This window comes from Prinia subflava, chromosome 10 (assembly GCF_021018805.1).
Source record: "Prinia subflava isolate CZ2003 ecotype Zambia chromosome 10, Cam_Psub_1.2, whole genome shotgun sequence".
Classification (NCBI taxonomy): domain Eukaryota; kingdom Metazoa; phylum Chordata; class Aves; order Passeriformes; family Cisticolidae; genus Prinia; species Prinia subflava.
In genome coordinates, this window is record NC_086256.1 from 8,388,721 (window position 1) to 8,405,336 (window position 16,616).

General features: G+C 49.5%; 1 protein-coding gene across 1 annotated transcript; it reads right to left on the reverse strand.

Annotated features, from left to right (window-relative positions):
- Positions 1-4,963: 4,963 nt before the first annotated feature.
- LOC134555509 (cytochrome P450 4B1-like) lies at positions 4,964-16,566 on the reverse strand. Its single transcript, XM_063407132.1, has 12 exons — positions 15,994-16,566; positions 11,979-12,123; positions 11,271-11,315; positions 10,618-10,745; positions 8,935-9,059; positions 8,668-8,819; positions 8,032-8,138; positions 7,420-7,610; positions 6,835-6,968; positions 6,624-6,688; positions 6,334-6,416; positions 4,964-5,699 (listed from the first exon to the last, which is right to left on the reverse strand). The coding sequence occupies exons 1-12, from the start codon at positions 16,171-16,173 to the stop codon at positions 5,531-5,533; spliced, it is 1,524 nt and encodes a 507-aa protein (XP_063263202.1). The 5' UTR covers positions 16,174-16,566; the 3' UTR covers positions 4,964-5,530.
- Positions 16,567-16,616: the final 50 nt, after the last annotated feature.

A 16,616-nucleotide genomic window follows, 5' to 3' on the forward strand; every position in this document is an offset into this window, starting at 1 on the left:
AAGACCTGCAGAACATTCATAAGTATTATGATGTGTAGTTGGGTCTCTCACAAGGTCTGCACAAGGAAAAGAGGGAGGTCTGATGGCTGAGCCTTTTTTCAGTGACAATGGAGCTGTTTGGAAGGTCCTGTGGTGCCTACATCATCACCAGACTGATCAGTCTGGACTTGGCTGGCACCTTTCAGCAATCCCCTACAAAATAACCCATAAATACCCCCAAACCCAAAGGTGCAGGGGCCAGGCCAATGGATGGAGTTTCTGGTGCAGCCATAGATGAGATTTCCATAACAACACAGAAATTCTCAGTGGTAACAAAGTCCTTGGAGAATGGGTTTGACCATGAACAGGGTCAATTTTTACCAAGCTGTCTTTGTTAGTGTTATAAAATAACCAGTAACACTGTTGAGGTTGAAGCCAAGGGATATGGGTTGTCTTGAAGGTCAAGTGAGATGTCAAGTGTTGAGGTGATATGGAGGGAGCATAGAGGACAGAGTGGCTAAACCCAATTTACGTTGGATTGGGAGCAAGAATCTGACCCTGGGTGATGGCAAAACTGGGTGCTTAATCCAGCCTCCAGCCTCTGCAGTCTATATTTCACTGGTGGAAGGGAGAGAAAAACTTTTCTCATATATTTCAAAGGTTTCACAGCAAGAAAAGCCATGGACACTCACAGCCTGGGGAAGAAAACTCAGAGGGTTTGGCAGGGGAAGAAACAATGGAAGTCCAAAAGGCAAAGTGGAGTCGCTGCAGAGATGCAAGTGGAGAAAAGTGAAAAGAGACAGGATTGGTTTGGTCATTGTAAGCACCTGGGACAAGGCCAGAACAATCTGTTAGCACCAGGAAAATCTACAACCTGGTGCTGGAGGACTCCAGAAGAAGATCTCAGCATGGAAAAGGCAGGTACAAGGCCTCTGAGAGCCACAGCATCCTGGGGAGGCTGGCAGGCGGAACAGAAGCTTGGCTTGACCTTCTGGGCATTTGAGACTGCTGAAACTGCAGCTGGGTGTTGAAGGACTCTTGGAAAGTTGTCAAACATTTGCAGAGAGCCTCTGGAGGATTGGCTCAATGCTGTGGATGCCCAGGTGATGGCCACATCAGTTCCCATCAGTGGGGGCATGACAGTTCAGGCTATCATTAAACAACCCACCTACACTGAAGAATTTCCATCCCACACTACAGCCATGGATACAGCAAGCTGTAGAATTTGCTTTCTAGGTCTTGGGAATTTCTCCACTCACTTTAGACACCTAAGCAGAAGAAAGAGAAATCTTCCTCACTGATTTTACTCACACTGCTGGAATTCATTGCAGAAAAAGTGTTTTACTGAGCAGGTGAAATTTAGGTGGTAAATGGGTACTTTGCCCCAGAGCGTGACCTTGCAGCAGCTGCTTTCCCTGGTTGTGCCTGTGTTTATTCACAGAGGAAGAGGAGTCCAGGCCCATCTGTCCCTGTGTGTTCCTGCAGCACTTAGTGATGACAGATGAAATGTAGCAGTAATGCCAAAAAAAATAATAACATTTCAAGCTTCCAAACACATGATAGATGAGAAAATCATGGCAAGAACCCAGCAAGTGCTGCAGTGTAATGCAAGCTGCCTGGATCCCATCTGACCACACATGTCTCGAGGATGAATGTATATCTGGAAGCATTTAATACAGCTGTCTTACAAACATGTTGCAATACTTATTTAATTTACAGGCTGCTTCCAGTGTAAAATCCCTGGGGAGTTTAGTTGGAAATTGCTGGTGCCATCTGAGTGGATTTGCCTGGAGAGCGGGGTGGGTCCTGTGCAGGGACTGCATTCCCGGTACTGCGAGCCAGCTGCTCTCCCTGCTGGTGCTGCTGCTTCCCACATGCCTGGCAGCATCCCAGAAAGTGCCACCGCCGAACCGAGATGGACAGCCAGCCTTCACATGACCGGGATGTGCCTGCACAGCGCCGGTGACACTCTGCGGGGAAAGGAATAACTGCAGGAGTAGGTGGCATCTTTGCCCTGCTGCCGTCGAAAAACCCAGCCGCAATGAGAAAAATCCGGGAGGTTTTTGACTGAAACAAAGACTTACCCTTGTTGCACCTCGTACAGCTGCTCCCATGAGCTCTGGTTAAAATTGTTATCTGAGGATGTGAACCACGCAGTCCAAGGTCAACCCATCATCTTTGCAATGACCCTTTCTGCAGAAGGTAGGGAAGGATGTTGCCCTGGTTTTTCTGAGATTTTTTTAAAGCCTTCTACTTGCTTATAAGATGGGGTCAGTTCTTTAGTTACTGTTCAATATTAAGGGTCAGTTTTTCACTTTCTCACACTTTGGAACATAAACAACCTTTCTTGTTTTTGTTCACTGTCCTTTGCTTACATATTTCCAGCCTGAAAATAATGCTGGTTGACAGCTGGTCTGGCCAGTGGGGTGAAGGGGTAGTAACCCCAGAAGCCAATCTGCTACCAGACTCACAAAATTATAAAAGGAAAAGAAATAAACAGGCTGGCCCCTTTTTTGGTGGGGAGCAACTTTTCACTGAAGACCTCTGCCTCCGTGTTGTTGATTTTGCGTTCCGGGCAACAGAAGGATTAAAGAAGGAGGTAAGCTCTGTGCAGCTGGTCCTTGACTGGCTTTATTGCAGTGACCAATACACCCCATGTGACCTGGTCTTTTTATTATCATTATCTTTTTATTATCACCATGTCTCTAATGGCTAGGAGGAAAGATAAATGCGGGGGATTGCTCTGAGGAATCACATTCTGGAGAGACCTGGCTCGCTCTGGCACTGGGGAACAGCAGCTCCAGAAGCCCTGGTGCAGCCTCAGCCTTGCTCTGCAGTTCAGAAGCAGGGCAAGCATGGAAGAGCTCTGATGCAGGACATGAGGTGATGCAGGATGTGAGATCTGCAAGATGCAAGCTGTGGGATGATGCAGGATGCAGGATATGGGATGTGGGATGTAGGATGTGGGATGGGAGCTGGCTAGCCTGGCCTGGAGGGCTGGCCTGGCATGCAGTGCTGGCCCGTGTGGCTCAGGGAAATTGTGAGCTGGGCTGCCACGTGTGCTGTTATTTAGCAGAGTATCTCCAGTTCATGGCCTTGGAGGGTGACAGCACCAAGGAGAGATTTATGAGCGGATTTTATGTTGGGTTTCGGTGGCTGCAGGGGAAACCAGGCTCTGCTCCCTTCTCATGTGAAGAAGCCGCAAGCACAACTCTGAGAGGACAGTCAGAATGCTGCAGAGTGTTTTCCCTTTTCCTCTCCAGATATGAAGAGGCAGCTTTTTAGTGAATCCAAAAGTCACAAGGGAGACAATGATTGAACAGGATGAAGACAGGAGCAGTCACTCTTTTCCATCCCAGGGCCAGGAAAATTCATGTGTTGGATGGTCCAGTTGGGACAGCAGCAGTGCAGCTTTTCCTGTAGCCCCAATTCAGTCCACTCACTAAAACCAAACCAAACCTTCTCCAGCCTTCTACCACATCCATTACCTCCTCTGGGCTTCTGGCGTATTCAGTAAAACCAGTCACCCACTTTTAAATCCTCTGCAGATTCCTCAAATTCCTGTACCAGGGTTTCAGAAATCTTAGAGAGTGCTTGATGTTGTGTAATCTATATCTACCCAAATGTAATTTAGCAGCTGCCATTTATTTACTTGAGGACCGTTATGTCAAGTTCCCCTAATGTGATCCCCTTTAATCTACTCTCTTTCAGTGGGTACACCATGATTCCAGCCTTTGCTCTTGCTCATTAGATGCTTGTGCTTTAATCTTTCACATTGGAATGCCAAGGTTCATCCACTCCTCTTTAGATGGTATTTTTTTTCAAATCTTGTCTTTATAAGAAAATTGCATCCAATACAGAGATGTATGTAATTTACTTCTGGTAACTTCAGTTATTTTGATTAAAAAATTTTCTCATTTTGCACTTTAGAGTAAGTAAGCTTGGAGTAGATGCAGTTGCTTTTATACTTAAATCTCCAAACAGGGTTGAAGGACACGGTGTCATTTCATCTGCTGAAAGAGACACAAGTGAAAAATTTTTGAGAAATATTTGTGTTTATGTATCCAAGTATGATGTTTTCTGTGATTGCAACAGCAGGATATTATTGATTTATATTACCTTTTCTGTCTCTCTGTGTACAGAACATCCACTGGAGAGACTGCTGCCTGTCAGTAAATTTTTTTCTTGGTTTTGTGCATTGCCTGTGCCTGCTTTTGTGCTCATGGACTCGCATCCCATTCACTGCAGCAGTTTTTCAGTCTACCAAGATAATATTGTATCATGACATGGCCCTCCAAAGAGCTTGTGGTGCTTCATAGTTCCATAACTTCTGACATTTTGATAAGCATACTCTGTCTCTCTCCATTGCGTAATTCTGATTCCAGCTCGAGAGCTGCACCTCGTGTCTGAAGAGGGGACAGGCAGCTGGAGCAAGTGGATTTTCTCTTGGGCTGTCCCAGCACATCCCTGCAAACCAGACTCTGCAGGTGAAGGCTGGATGAAGTCAGCTGCTGTCTCACTGCACAGCAGCCTTCTCACAATCCTGGAGCTGCAGCTGACATCACTGTGATGATAACTGCAACAGCAGCTTTTGGGATTTCACCCTTTGATGTGTGATATTCTGTCCCAATAAGGATTCCTGCAGAGGCAGAGGACAGCTCACTAGTGTCCTCCAGTCTACCAACTCTCATAATTTTATCAGCTTGAGAATATGAAATAATACTAAAAAAAGAGGGACCCCTCCCCCCAGACACACTTTCTATCAGAACTTTGATTGATGATTGATTATTGGACCTCTGTTAGAGAATTGCCCATGGCAGGAGATGCTGTGTTGGCTGGAGACCCACGGGCAGTTTCCTGGCCTGTCCAGGGTGGTGTCTTGCTGCTCACAGGCTTCCTCTCCATCTTCCATTTTCAAAAGGATTTCACATTGCATTTGTGATGAAGCAGGCAAGCACCAGCAATACAAACAACACAGCTGCTGTTGCAGGAAAAATTATTGGTTTATTAAGACAAAAATTACAGACTATTTTGCAGTTTGGGCATGATTTCAGAGCCCAAACTGGAATCAGTGCTTTCAACAAAACAGAGACCCACTGAGTGTGAGAAGTGAGACAGAGGTCAGTCACAGGCTGTCCCCACTGCAGGAGAGGAGGGCTGACCTCTAGGCACTGAGGAAGGTGCTGATGACGGAGCAGGGCCGTGGATTTGGCCAGGGCATGAGTGTGAAGGCAGGATTTGGTAAGAAGGAAGCTGGTGGGACCTGCAGAAGTTCCCAGACCGGGCCAGGCCAGCCCTTATGGCAGTGCAAGGGGACAGACAGCGTGGCAGTGCCTGGCTGCTCTCAGATCAGTGCCCTGGAGCAGATGGGTCTGTGCAGTGCCATCCCAGCCGCCTGGCCCAGCCTGAAAAGGGTTTTCAGCTGGTGGACAAAGCCCTGAAATCAGGAACCCTCATCCCCAAATCCTGCCCCGCACTTCTGCCCCAGAGAAACATTGTCCCGCCATCTGCTTGGTGCCTCCCTCTGGTGAAGGCAGGCTGTTCCCCAGCATCAGCGGATTTTCTTTAAATACAGCTGGATGCCATTCTTGGAGCGAAGGATGATCCGGGTTATCTTGAGGGGCGGCGCGGCGGGGTCGGGCAGGAGCTGGAAGCGTGGCAGGGTCAGCGCCAGCGCCACCTTCATCTCCATCATGGCAAACTGCTGCCCGATGCAATTCCTGCCAGGAACAGGGCAGCTCAGCCGGCTCCATCCCGGCACTGGGCACTGCACAGCCCACGCCAGCCCTCCCACACCAGCACACATCCTCCCCCCGGGCAGCTCAGGGGGCCAGGCAGGGCTCCGGGCAGAGAAACCCGGGCTGAGCAGGAGGAATTGAGAGGAACCTTGGGAGGTCCCAGTGGGCACGGAGAAGGAGGGAGATGGGGAAGACAAAGGACAGGGCAGCAGGGGTGAGCTGGTGGGTCTCCAAGCAGGGAGGGTCTGCAAGGTGTTTGCCTTGAAGGAGTCAGCACAGGGCGAAGGGAAGGATTGGGAGGAGGGGTGAAGGGGGAATCAAAGGGCAGAAGGGTGGGGTGCACTCTCTGCATCAAGGAGAGGAGAGCAGGTGAGCTCCGAATGCTGCAGGCTCCCTGCAGGATGCCAACAGGATGTTCCACACTTTGGCACCCAGTTCCCTGTCCCCAGAAGAAGCTTGCAGTGCTGCCTTCCCATTTTGCCTGCTGGTGTCAGAACCCCTCTGTTGCACAAATGCTTATATCCTCATTTAACTATTGGACCATGTAATTCTGCAGGGCCAGGACTGCAGGTGGTGGTCTCTGCCCACTACTCCTTCAGTGTTCAATCCCCTTTACCTCGTTCCAGCAGAAAAAGGCAGAAAGGCATGAGAGTGCCTGCCAGAGACATTCTCCGGGGAAAAACGCAAAGGGTCAAACACCTGGAAATGAAGGATATGCAGCAATAAAAAGCGATTATTTAAAGAGCACAATACTGATTGGTATCTTGAGAAATGTGACACACCTTAATTTATGAAGGACCCCATAGCAGAGAGAGAATTCTCCTCTCCTGCTAACAGGTGAAGGGGACACAGGAAGAGCTACATCATAAAGGGAAAAAGTTATTAGGAGACCAAAAGAAAACTCACCAAAGGATCTTTCCATACTTCAGGGTTTCTGTGAATGAGGTAAATGCTAACTGCAGCAACGCTGCCTGGAAAACAATCAAGGGGGAGAAAAGGGCTCACCGACAAAGAAACAAGCCAAAATCTGCACAGCCCTGCCTGAACACCTGTGCCAGCCAGGATGCAGCTGGTGCCTGAGAACAGGGTTTGTGCAGCAGGAGTGGGATTTACAGACCTTCTGGCAGAGTGCGTCCATCAGGGAAGGTGATGGGCTTGCTGAGCTGCCGGGACACGCCGGGCACGGGGGGGTAAAGGCGCATGCTCTCCTTGATGCACATGGTGCTGTAAGGCATCTTACCCAGGTCCTCCCTGTCAGGACAGGCAGGCTGAGCCCCACACTGCTGCCAGGTCCCTTCACCCACAGCCATCCAGCCCCTGAGCACATCCCCCTGCAACAGAGGGACCCACCGTGCCCAGCCACAGCCTGCTGGGGGCTGGGATGCCAGGACACCTCTGAACAAGCACTGGACAAGCTTAAGTGCAAAGTGACAGTGAGAAATGAAAAGCACATCTATGATATCCTGTGGTAAGAAAACAGGAGAGGACAAGGAGCAGTGCTGGTGGCCCAGGACTTGGGATGGCATCCAGAAAGTCCGTCCCAGGGTGGCAGACTCGGCTGAAGGATCTGCTCCATCCTGTGAAGTCCCTGTGCATGCAGCAACCTTTAGCACCCCAGCTTTTGAGCCTTGGAGACATCACTCACTCAGAAACAGCAGCGATAGGGAAAGAGTTACCAGCAGAGGAAATGGTGCAACCTTACCACTGGATTGTGTCCCGGTCCCCCAGGATGGCCTGGATCTCCTCCCTGCACTGCTGCTGGTGCTCAGGGTGCATTGCCAGGCAGTAGAGGAGCCAGGAGATGCCACTGGCTGTGGTGTCATGACCCTCAAACATGAACGTGTCCACCTCAGCACGCAGGTCCTCATCAGACAGTGCAGCTCCATTCTCATCCTAACAGTCCAGAGACACTCTCAGTGGCCCATATATATAAATTTTATATATATATATATCACAGTAAAACACACATATATATATAAAATATGTAAATATCCCAGTAGGGGTCATTATATTCTTTCAGCTACTGCAAAAGGGGCATGACGATGCCTGAGGGATACACATTAAAAAAATCAATGTCTGTTTACACTGAATTCAGAGCCCTCTTCCCTTAACTTTTAAATCTCTTTATCCCCCCATATAAAACCACTAGGACTGCAAAATCCCTCTGCATGTTGTATACCCAAAAATATATCTTCAACTGGGAGGGACTGGGACAATTTTTTTAAATGGCTTGAGGGTCTCTGGTGGTTTGTGGCACCCCTGCAAAGGCTTTTGCACTCTGTGCCCTGCCATACATACACTCCTTGCCACTCACTTTGGCACACAGCAGAATGTCCAAGAAGTCCAAATGTCTCTTCTTCTGGATCTTTTCAAACTCCCGTTCATCTTTAAGGGATTCCTTTCGCTCCTGGATCACCTTGTCTGGGGGAGAAGGGGTTAAAGGTTCAGCAGGGTCAGGAGATGCCAAGCTGCAAAAGTGTCCTTCCTTTGAATGCACACCTCACTCAGGGAGGTGAGCACTGCTCAGACCATGATGCATTCGACCTCCTGCATCACAGGCACTTTGGCTTTTTCAGCAGCATGGCAACAAATGCCATGGATATTGTCATCCTTTTTGCAAACTTCTTCGATCACCATGGACTTCTTACCTATGTTACACATCCCTCGTGCATTAAAACCACACCTGGATTGGAATGGAAAATCATTCCTTGCACTGGTGTTGCCTGCAGTGCCCATCCCTTGTCTCACCAGTCTACAGGAGCATTTCCAGAGGGCAATTCCTCCTTGATGACCCAGGAGCTGCAAGACCCCTTTGCTTCATGCCTAGATCAGGTCACTACTGCAAGCTGATGCTCTGCTCTGAGCCTCTGGGCAGGATCACTGCACAGGCAAGGAGATGACCCGACTGCCCCTGTCCCGAGTTTTGGGAGAGGATGACAGCAGGGAATACCTGTGTGGTCATGAGCGATCCTGCAGGCCTTCCTGAACTGAAATCCATGGGGGCTGAGCCAGTAAATGATGTCATTGTGGTAGGGGAAGATGCGGAGGCGCTGCTCCACCATGTGGCAGAGGTCGTAGACAGCCTGGATGTAGGTGTTTTTCCTGGAGAGAGGGGGATAGGAAGCTTGTAAATTTGGGAGCACAGTGACAAGCAATTTGCCCATTTCCCTTCTGAGCTGCAAACTTCCTGCCAGGGTTTGGGGCAGCCAGCACTGACCTGTCGGTCTGGCAGTTGCTGTGACAACTGAAGGCACATTTCATGATGCTATCCAGAGTCATCAAGCTGACATGCTCAAAGAGCTCCACTGGCTTCCCATCTGCTGTCAGCTTTTCCCACTTATCCTAGGGCACAAAGGAGACAGAAATGAGAAGACAAGGGTCAGCTCTGCATGATCTGCAATCACCCCCTGATTAAATGAGTGTTCAGATAGAGATATATCCTAGAGAAATGGAGAAAAAATAAGGGGATCTCTTAGCTGCCAGCAAAATCCCAGAGAAGAGAAGCCAAAGGTGGGATGGTTAATAAGAGATTTGCCTCAGGCAGCTGCTATTCTTGGATCCTGGTGCTGGTGAGCCCTCCTACACCCTATCCTGAGGCAAGGGCACCCTAGAGAAGCCCAGGACAGGTGCATTTCTGGGTGATGGGGAGTTATCTAAGTCTTTCTTAGGATGCAGTGTCTTTTTCTGTATAGAAGCAGCACATGCTGGCATTGGGCGTCACTGGGTGTGTTCCTGAGCACATTTGAGCTTGGTGCCCAAGATGCAAACTTTGGAGCAAGGGTTTTTCTCTGTCACACAATCTCTGTGTCAGTGTGTTCTGCCAGCAAGTAATACAGGAGATCTTGCTCAACTCTTTGCATAGGGGATCACTAAAGAAACTATAAATCCTGTCTCTATTCCCCAGCAGACATGCAGTGATGATGAATCCTCTGTCCCCTCGCGGCTGTAAGGAATGAGTGGACTGAAAAGCTGAGAAAGGGAGGGGAGGGAGGAGCACGGTCACATCTGAGCTCCACAGCACCAAACCTGGCTCATGGGGACAGATGCACGTCCTAGCACATGCAACGATTGCCACCTGGTGGCACGGGCTCACACTATTGGCCTTGTGCACAAGGAATTTCCAACTCCCAGGCACTTCTGAGCCTTGCAAAAGCTCTCCTGGGTATCCAGCCCCTGGCTCCTGGCTGCTCCCTGGGCCAGGAGGAGGAATCCAGCCATTTGAAGCTGCTGGGGAGATTGGAGTGAGGGAGGTGAAGGAGAAGGAACAGATCCAGCATCCAAACTCATCCAGTTCACATGCACAAACCCTGGTGCCCTTCTCCTGTAATTCCTACTGGTTTCCATCCTGCCCAGCACCAGTGGATTGAAGAACAATGCATTTTCACTGTTTATGAGGCATGGCAGGGATTGAAGTCCAGTCATGGGTATGTTGACAGCAAACAACACCCTTTAACCTCAGGTCACAGTACAGCGCTGCTCCAACCTTTATTTTTGGCGGATTAATTACGAACATTTATTTACCTCAATTCTTTATTTAGACAAACACCTTATAAGAAGTTGCTGTTGGGACTGAGATCCTGCACGGTTTGGGGATGGCAGTAACATTTATCCTGAAATCTCAGCCACAGATCCCAAGGCAGTACCAGGGACACTGTCATTGCAGAGAGGCTTGACCTGCTCATCCCTTCCAAGGGATGCTCATCCCTTCCAGCTCAAGGGCAGGGATTTGGGGTGACTCAGAAAGACTGACCACCAGGACAGAGTGTGTCCTCACAATCACCTTACAATAACAATTTTCCTTTATCTCAGATAAAGAAAACGCTGCTCCAGCATTTACCTCCTAACCAGACAGGATGGGGTAAAGAAAACAGGGCAGAGAGAGGAGCTTCATGAGTCCTACCAGCATCACATTTGTAGACTCTGCCATCAGGCCCACGTACGGCTTCAGGACGTCATAATGAAACCCTGGAGTCAGGAGTTTTCGGTGTTGGTGCCATTTGGGCCCATGTAAGATCAGCAACCCTTTCCCTGGGGAAACACAGGCAAGGCATGTTTTGCTGGGCACAAGCAGGGTACTCTTAGCTGCCTGCAGACACATCCTCAGCCTGCACAGAGTGTGATTAAATCTGCTATCTGAGCTGCTGTGAGAGGGTATTTCCAAATGCTGCCATCAGCCCCAGGGTTCCTGGAGATGAGCAAAGCCCTGTTCATCAAAATGGCACAGTGGTGTCTCTGAAAAGAAACACCAACACTACTGGGAAAGAGAAGTTCAGAACAGCAGATAAATTTTTCACCAGTCCTCCAATGAATTTAAGCTTCTCCCATCACCACTCTTTGCTATCTACGGACTTTGTTTGTACATATGTTACATCTGAACTTTTCTTCCTTGAAAAGAAATAGAAGTACTTAGCACCCTTTTCAGTAAATGTAATAATTTCAGAAAGCTTTTGGGTATAACTCCATCAAAGAACAGCTACAATGCTGTTTATTTATAGCATGGTTATGACTAACTTCAGAATCCTTCCTCCCAGGCAAAGCCCTGGGAATACATACCAATCCATGGGACAAGGTGTTTATAGCTGATGTTATCCTTGGGATCTGTAAAAAAAAATACAAAAAACATAAAGAAAGAGAAAATAAAATGGTAAATGTTTCAACAGCATGAAGCCAGGTTCGCAGCTGAAAGCTCCCTCTGGCCTCTCACTTTTGGTTGGGTATGAAGCAAAATCAGTGGCATCCCTGCAGAACTCCCAGTAATTCAACACAAAACAACTTCATCTCTGCCAGCTGCAATAAACACATATAAAAGCAGATGCTCACACTGCAAAAAGCAAGAATATTTGTAGTCCAAAGTCTGTACAATCTGATAAATGATTAACCTCCCAGCCACCACTGTTCAGCACCTTTTCTTCTCAATGCACTAAAGACAGACCTCTGCAGCAGGAGCCAGAACTCTGAACCTAGAAAAAAGCTCCCAGGTGTCATCTCCTTGCTGGGATCAGGCACTGAGTAGTTAAATTTTCAAGGAGCACTTGAGGAAGTCTGATTTTCCAGCAATGGATGTGGAGTCAGGTCAGCCCTGCAGGCCTGTGCCTGAAGTACCAGGGCACAGCATGAAGAAGGGGTATCTTTTCATGCCTTTAGATGATTTGTGCAAGAAAACCTCCCACTGAAACCCTGCCTTTCTGTAAATTTTGAGGCTGGCATGGGAAATCTGCAGACTGGGGTTGCTGCTCTGCAGCTGAAGCCATAAGCTCTCACCTCCTCTGCTCAACAGCACTTTGGCATAGTCGGGATCAGTGACAATCAGGAATGCTGAGAAACTCCCAAACCACATAGGGTGAGCATGTGGGTACTTCTGTGCCCAGATCTCGACCTTGTCCAGCACCTCTTCCTCCTTGAGAAACTAGTTGAGGAGAAGAAAAAAGAGAAAGAATGCACAGATTTTGAGGGAAAAGAAATCTCTCAATACATTGTCTTTAAAGTTCAATGTCTTTCTGAGCTCAAACCAGGTAAGGACAAACAAGGTGTTTTTCCTCTGTGTTTGCAGAGCATGGGAAGAAGAGCTGTTTGCTACTTTGAAAACTGCTATAAAATAATTCCTCCTTATCACTTGACCTTAAGCTAGACAACATCCTTAGCCACCGTGGTGGTGCCTATCACCTCATGTGTGTTATCTGCTCTTTCTCCATGGCCACCCCATGGAAGACTCAGATTTGCCCCAGACAGCATCTGCATTTTGTGGCATGCAACTACATTCTCACTTGCACATGGCTGAGCAATTAGCACCCTGCAGCTGGGAGAAAATACAGCAGCATCACTGCTGGGTCTGCCCCAGTGCAGCTGTGGAAACCACAGCCTCCTCCAGACATTTAGGTGGAGAAGGCCAGTGTCCAGGGAAAATTCAACAGAATTAGTCCAAAGGGATTGTACAGAGAAGGGAGTGCTGGTTAATAACGTTACATTAAGAATTCATTGATTTCTGGGGATTGAATTTTACAGGCAATAAAGAGCTGGTGCTCCTAGAAAGATTTATCTCCTGTCCTTGGAACCTGCAGTCTGAGGGGCAACATGAGCACCAGCTTTCATATCAGCAGCAGTGGCAGGTTCACTCCGAAGAAATCACTGCTTAATTGCTTTTACAGCCTGTGTTGTTATGTACAGGCAATAGACAAAGAACAACTGGAAACCACAGGCAGAGGAAAAAAAATTGCAGAGACAAAATCATGTAAGATTCTTTTTTCTTTGAAGAGAAACTACTCTGGGCCAATATGCAGGGGGAAGGATTTTGGTAAGATACATCTGATATAGAGGCTGCTGCTTTTTACTTGAAGCTTGAAGGTTAATTAAATCAGCATATTGGTGCAGAAATCAGCCTCAAAGTCACCCTATCGACTGTATCAAGTGAATATTTGCTCAGTTGCTTTAGTGCTGAGTTATCTCAGCTTTTAGTCTGGCTGGTGTTTCTCAACCCAGGACATGGTTCATACTCAAACGATCACCCACATCAAATAATCAGCCACGTGCAGCTTGTCTTGGAGAGGATACTGGTGAGTCATGGGCTGTCTGCCAGGGCCATGTCCAGGTTCAGCTCCAAGACTGAGCCCCCCCTTCCTCACAAGCTTAGGGGTCCCTGCAGCACATCCTATGTGTTTCCCACATTCAGCAGAATTATGAACTACAACCAGTTATTACTTGTAATAGAAAGCTCAACTTTGCTTACTCAAGTTCAAGATTTTGAACTTAATAAATAGAACCATCAATTTGTCTAACTTCAGGGATTATGTTTTGGGGCAAAAGGAGGCAGCTCTCCCCAGCACCCAACTCTTCAGCAAATGCCAGCAGAAGCTTGGCACAGTGCCTTTAGCTAAGTGACACCTCCTGAACATGTAAAGTCTCTTTGATACAGCTGCCTATGCTTCTCTTGTTATGAATCACAGAAAACACAATGGAAGTAACTGGGAGGTGATGAGCAAGTCTCACTGGCAGAAGTCCTAATCCTAGAAGCCTTTGCATCCAGCCTTGTTTTGGAGCACCACCCTTGGCTTGTACTATGAAGAACCATCCCTGCTGGCAGGGATGGGTTTGTTTGAGAGGAAAGGTTATCCTCAAGGTGAGTAACCTGCTGCACCAAGCACTCCTGAAGCAGAAAGTGCAAAGTGTGAGCTGCAGAGGAATAGAAAGCTCTCATGCCTTAATCAGGGCTCCAGCTACCCAGCTCTGCATGGAAGACCATTACTACTTCTTCCCTTGGGGGCTTGAAAAGTATAAACCACACTTGGGTCTAAGAAAGAAAGGTAATTGCCTGATCTCCTGCTGAAATGCAAGTTTTGAAATGGATCCAACACTAAAAGCATCTGGGAAGTGGCTTAAGGGCACTTTTAATGACTACGCATTGATAGCAAATGAAAGAGAAAACACAGGAGCTGAAATCTGAGCACGAGGGTGTGCTGCGTGCAGGCAGAGCCGGGCTGGCTGCTCCCCACACCGGGCAGAAGTGGACAAAGGGCCAAGGGACAGACACCCTCCCCGGGACAGCAGGGCAGTGACCCTGCTCTCCTCTGCTTCCCACCAACCCCGGCCACGGGGAGCATTTGGTCAGCTCAGGGCTGGCCTTCTGGGTTTAACTAAGTCATGCTGCTGCAGCAAGACTGAACAGCTCTACACAAGCTCTTCCTGATATTTTAATGTCATTTCTACTGAGTGATTCGGATAAGCAGAGATAATAACCAGAGAATGCTTTAAAACAAAGTGATGTATTCCCAGGAGATCCACCCAGAGCATGACAAATACGAGATTCTAAAGTGGTGTGGATCAAAGCTGGGAAACAATCAGTTCAATCAGCAGAATGGGAAATGGCAGTGCCCTCCCTGTGCTCACAGGTCCTCCTCCAGGTGTGTGCAAACTTTGTGTTCAGTGCGTGCCCAGAGCATTGCCAGGTTTTTGTTTTTTTTTTTGCTGGCTCAACGAACTGTTAGGCTTTGGGGAATTCAGCAGCATTAATCAGCAAATTATTAAATCTCCGAAAAAGGAATTCTCAAACACTGTCTGAGGTAAAAGTTGAGGCACAAACAACCTAGGCATGATGACAGCAAGTATTTGACACAAATGATCAAATTTCCGTCAGGACAAATAGTCACAGCTAACAAACAGGAGAATATACTTTATTTAATTGCAGTTTTAAAGTCTAACTGGCAGTGTAACAAAGCCCTGAACTGGCCCGTCTTCATGCTTACATTGCCAAAAGACTCCTTGTCCCGTCCAGCACAGTGAAACTGGCACTGCCACAGCACAGAGACAAGCCCTGTGAGTTCTCCTCCTTATTTTCCAGACATTTTTCAGGGTGCCAGTTATTTAATGTGCCACAGAGGTGGCCACGGCAGGACATCAGCAGAGCCCAGCAGAGGGCAAGGTGATTTTAAGCGGCATTTAACACGTATGGAAAAGCCTTTTGCATCAGGCAAGCTCAGTTACACTTCGCAAGGCTGCTGATGAGTTGTGAAAATCTGTTTGCCAAGGCACCCGTGGTGATCTGTTTGGGCAAGTTCATACCTCGTGGAACAGTCATCCCTGCTACCAGTGACTAGAACAAGGCTCGCCTATGTACGCGGGTTTAGTCATGACCTTAATGCACCTGTAAGAAGATCCGCGGCCCCTGAGCTGGATGTAATGCCTGTGATGTGGTTTGTGCCTGAAACGTGGCTCAGAATTGGCTGGTTCACCTGGCCGTGAGGCCGATGTAAGCTGGCAGGGCAGAGAAAGTGCGTTTGGATGCCAGGAGCAGGGAGCATCCTGCCCAGCATCTCATCAGCTCGGCGCCGCAGGGAGAGCTGCCGCGGCCCTGCCCTGGCTGCCAGAGGAGCAGAGAGGTGACAGCCCTGCCCTGGCTGCCAGAGGAGCAGAGAGGTGACGGTGGAGCCTGCCCCGGGACAGAGCAGCGCGGCTGTGCTGCCTCCAGCACCGATGCCGGGATAACCCTGCCTATGCCACACTGTGTTACCGCTCTCTTTATCTGCGAGCCGGCCACCACCCTTTTCCACCGTGCAGTCTGCAGCAGCCTGCGGGAGCTCTGCGTGAGCCACGCTCTCGCTAAGCATCACAGACAGGGAAAGCACATTGGTCTAGCTGGGAAAAGGGATGCCCACCTCTCACCCACCCAGCAATTCTCCCGGACCACGGGGACGAGTCCCACCAGCATCATTTCCACACGCCCCTCGGGAAAGCTGCTCCCCGCACTCCCCCGCGCCCCCGCAGCGCAGACCCGGCTCTCCCCCACCTCCTGGACGTGGCCGAAGAGCCAGTGGGTCGGGTGCCCGGGGAAATCGGCCAGCGCCCGGAGCAGCTCCCGCCGCCGGTGGAACAGCTGGATGGCTTTCAGCAGCACGCAGGTCAGGCAGAACACGGCGGCCAGGTGCAGCACCCTGTAGACATCCACGCCCAGCCACAGGAGCTTCATCGTCCCGGTGAGAGCCGCCAGCCGCTGCCTCCGGTGTCCCGCAGCGCCCCGGCGGCACCGGCCGCGGCAGCCAATGCGGGGCGGAGAGGCAGGTCCAGAGTCCGAGCGGCTGCCAAATCACGGCGGCGCTCGTTGGGAGGGAAGGGAAAGGAAGGGAAGGGGAAGCATCCCGCGGGAACGCTTCGCTTGCCGCCGCACCGGCTGGGAGTTGCTGCCCGCCCCGAGTCCCCGCCGCCGGCACCGGCTGGCTCCGCGCCGGGACTCCAGGCTGAAGAGAGAAGGAGAGACCGTACCCTGGGATTCCCCCTCCCCATCACGTATTCCTGCCTCACGAGGTTACACCCTCATCTCCACCCATTCCCATCCCTCATCCCGGCTGACAGCTCGCTGTCTCCCTCTCCTTCCCTGTCTCCCTCCCCGCAGCCGGCACTGTGAGCCGCATC

Bases quoted from the DNA above. Each gene is read 5' to 3' on its own strand.
- LOC134555509 (XM_063407132.1), bottom strand. From the start codon at position 16,173: ATGAAGCTCCTGTGGCTGGGCGTGGATGTCTACAGGGTGCTGCACCTG. The intron at 11,316-11,978 runs GTGAGAGCTTAT...TTTTTTTTACAG, and splicing joins AGTGCTGTTGAGCAGAGGAG to ATCCCAAGGATAACATCAGC. The intron at 5,700-6,333 runs GTAAAGGGGATT...TGTTCCTGGCAG, and splicing joins CCTTTTTCTGCTGGAACGAG to GAATTGCATCGGGCAGCAGT.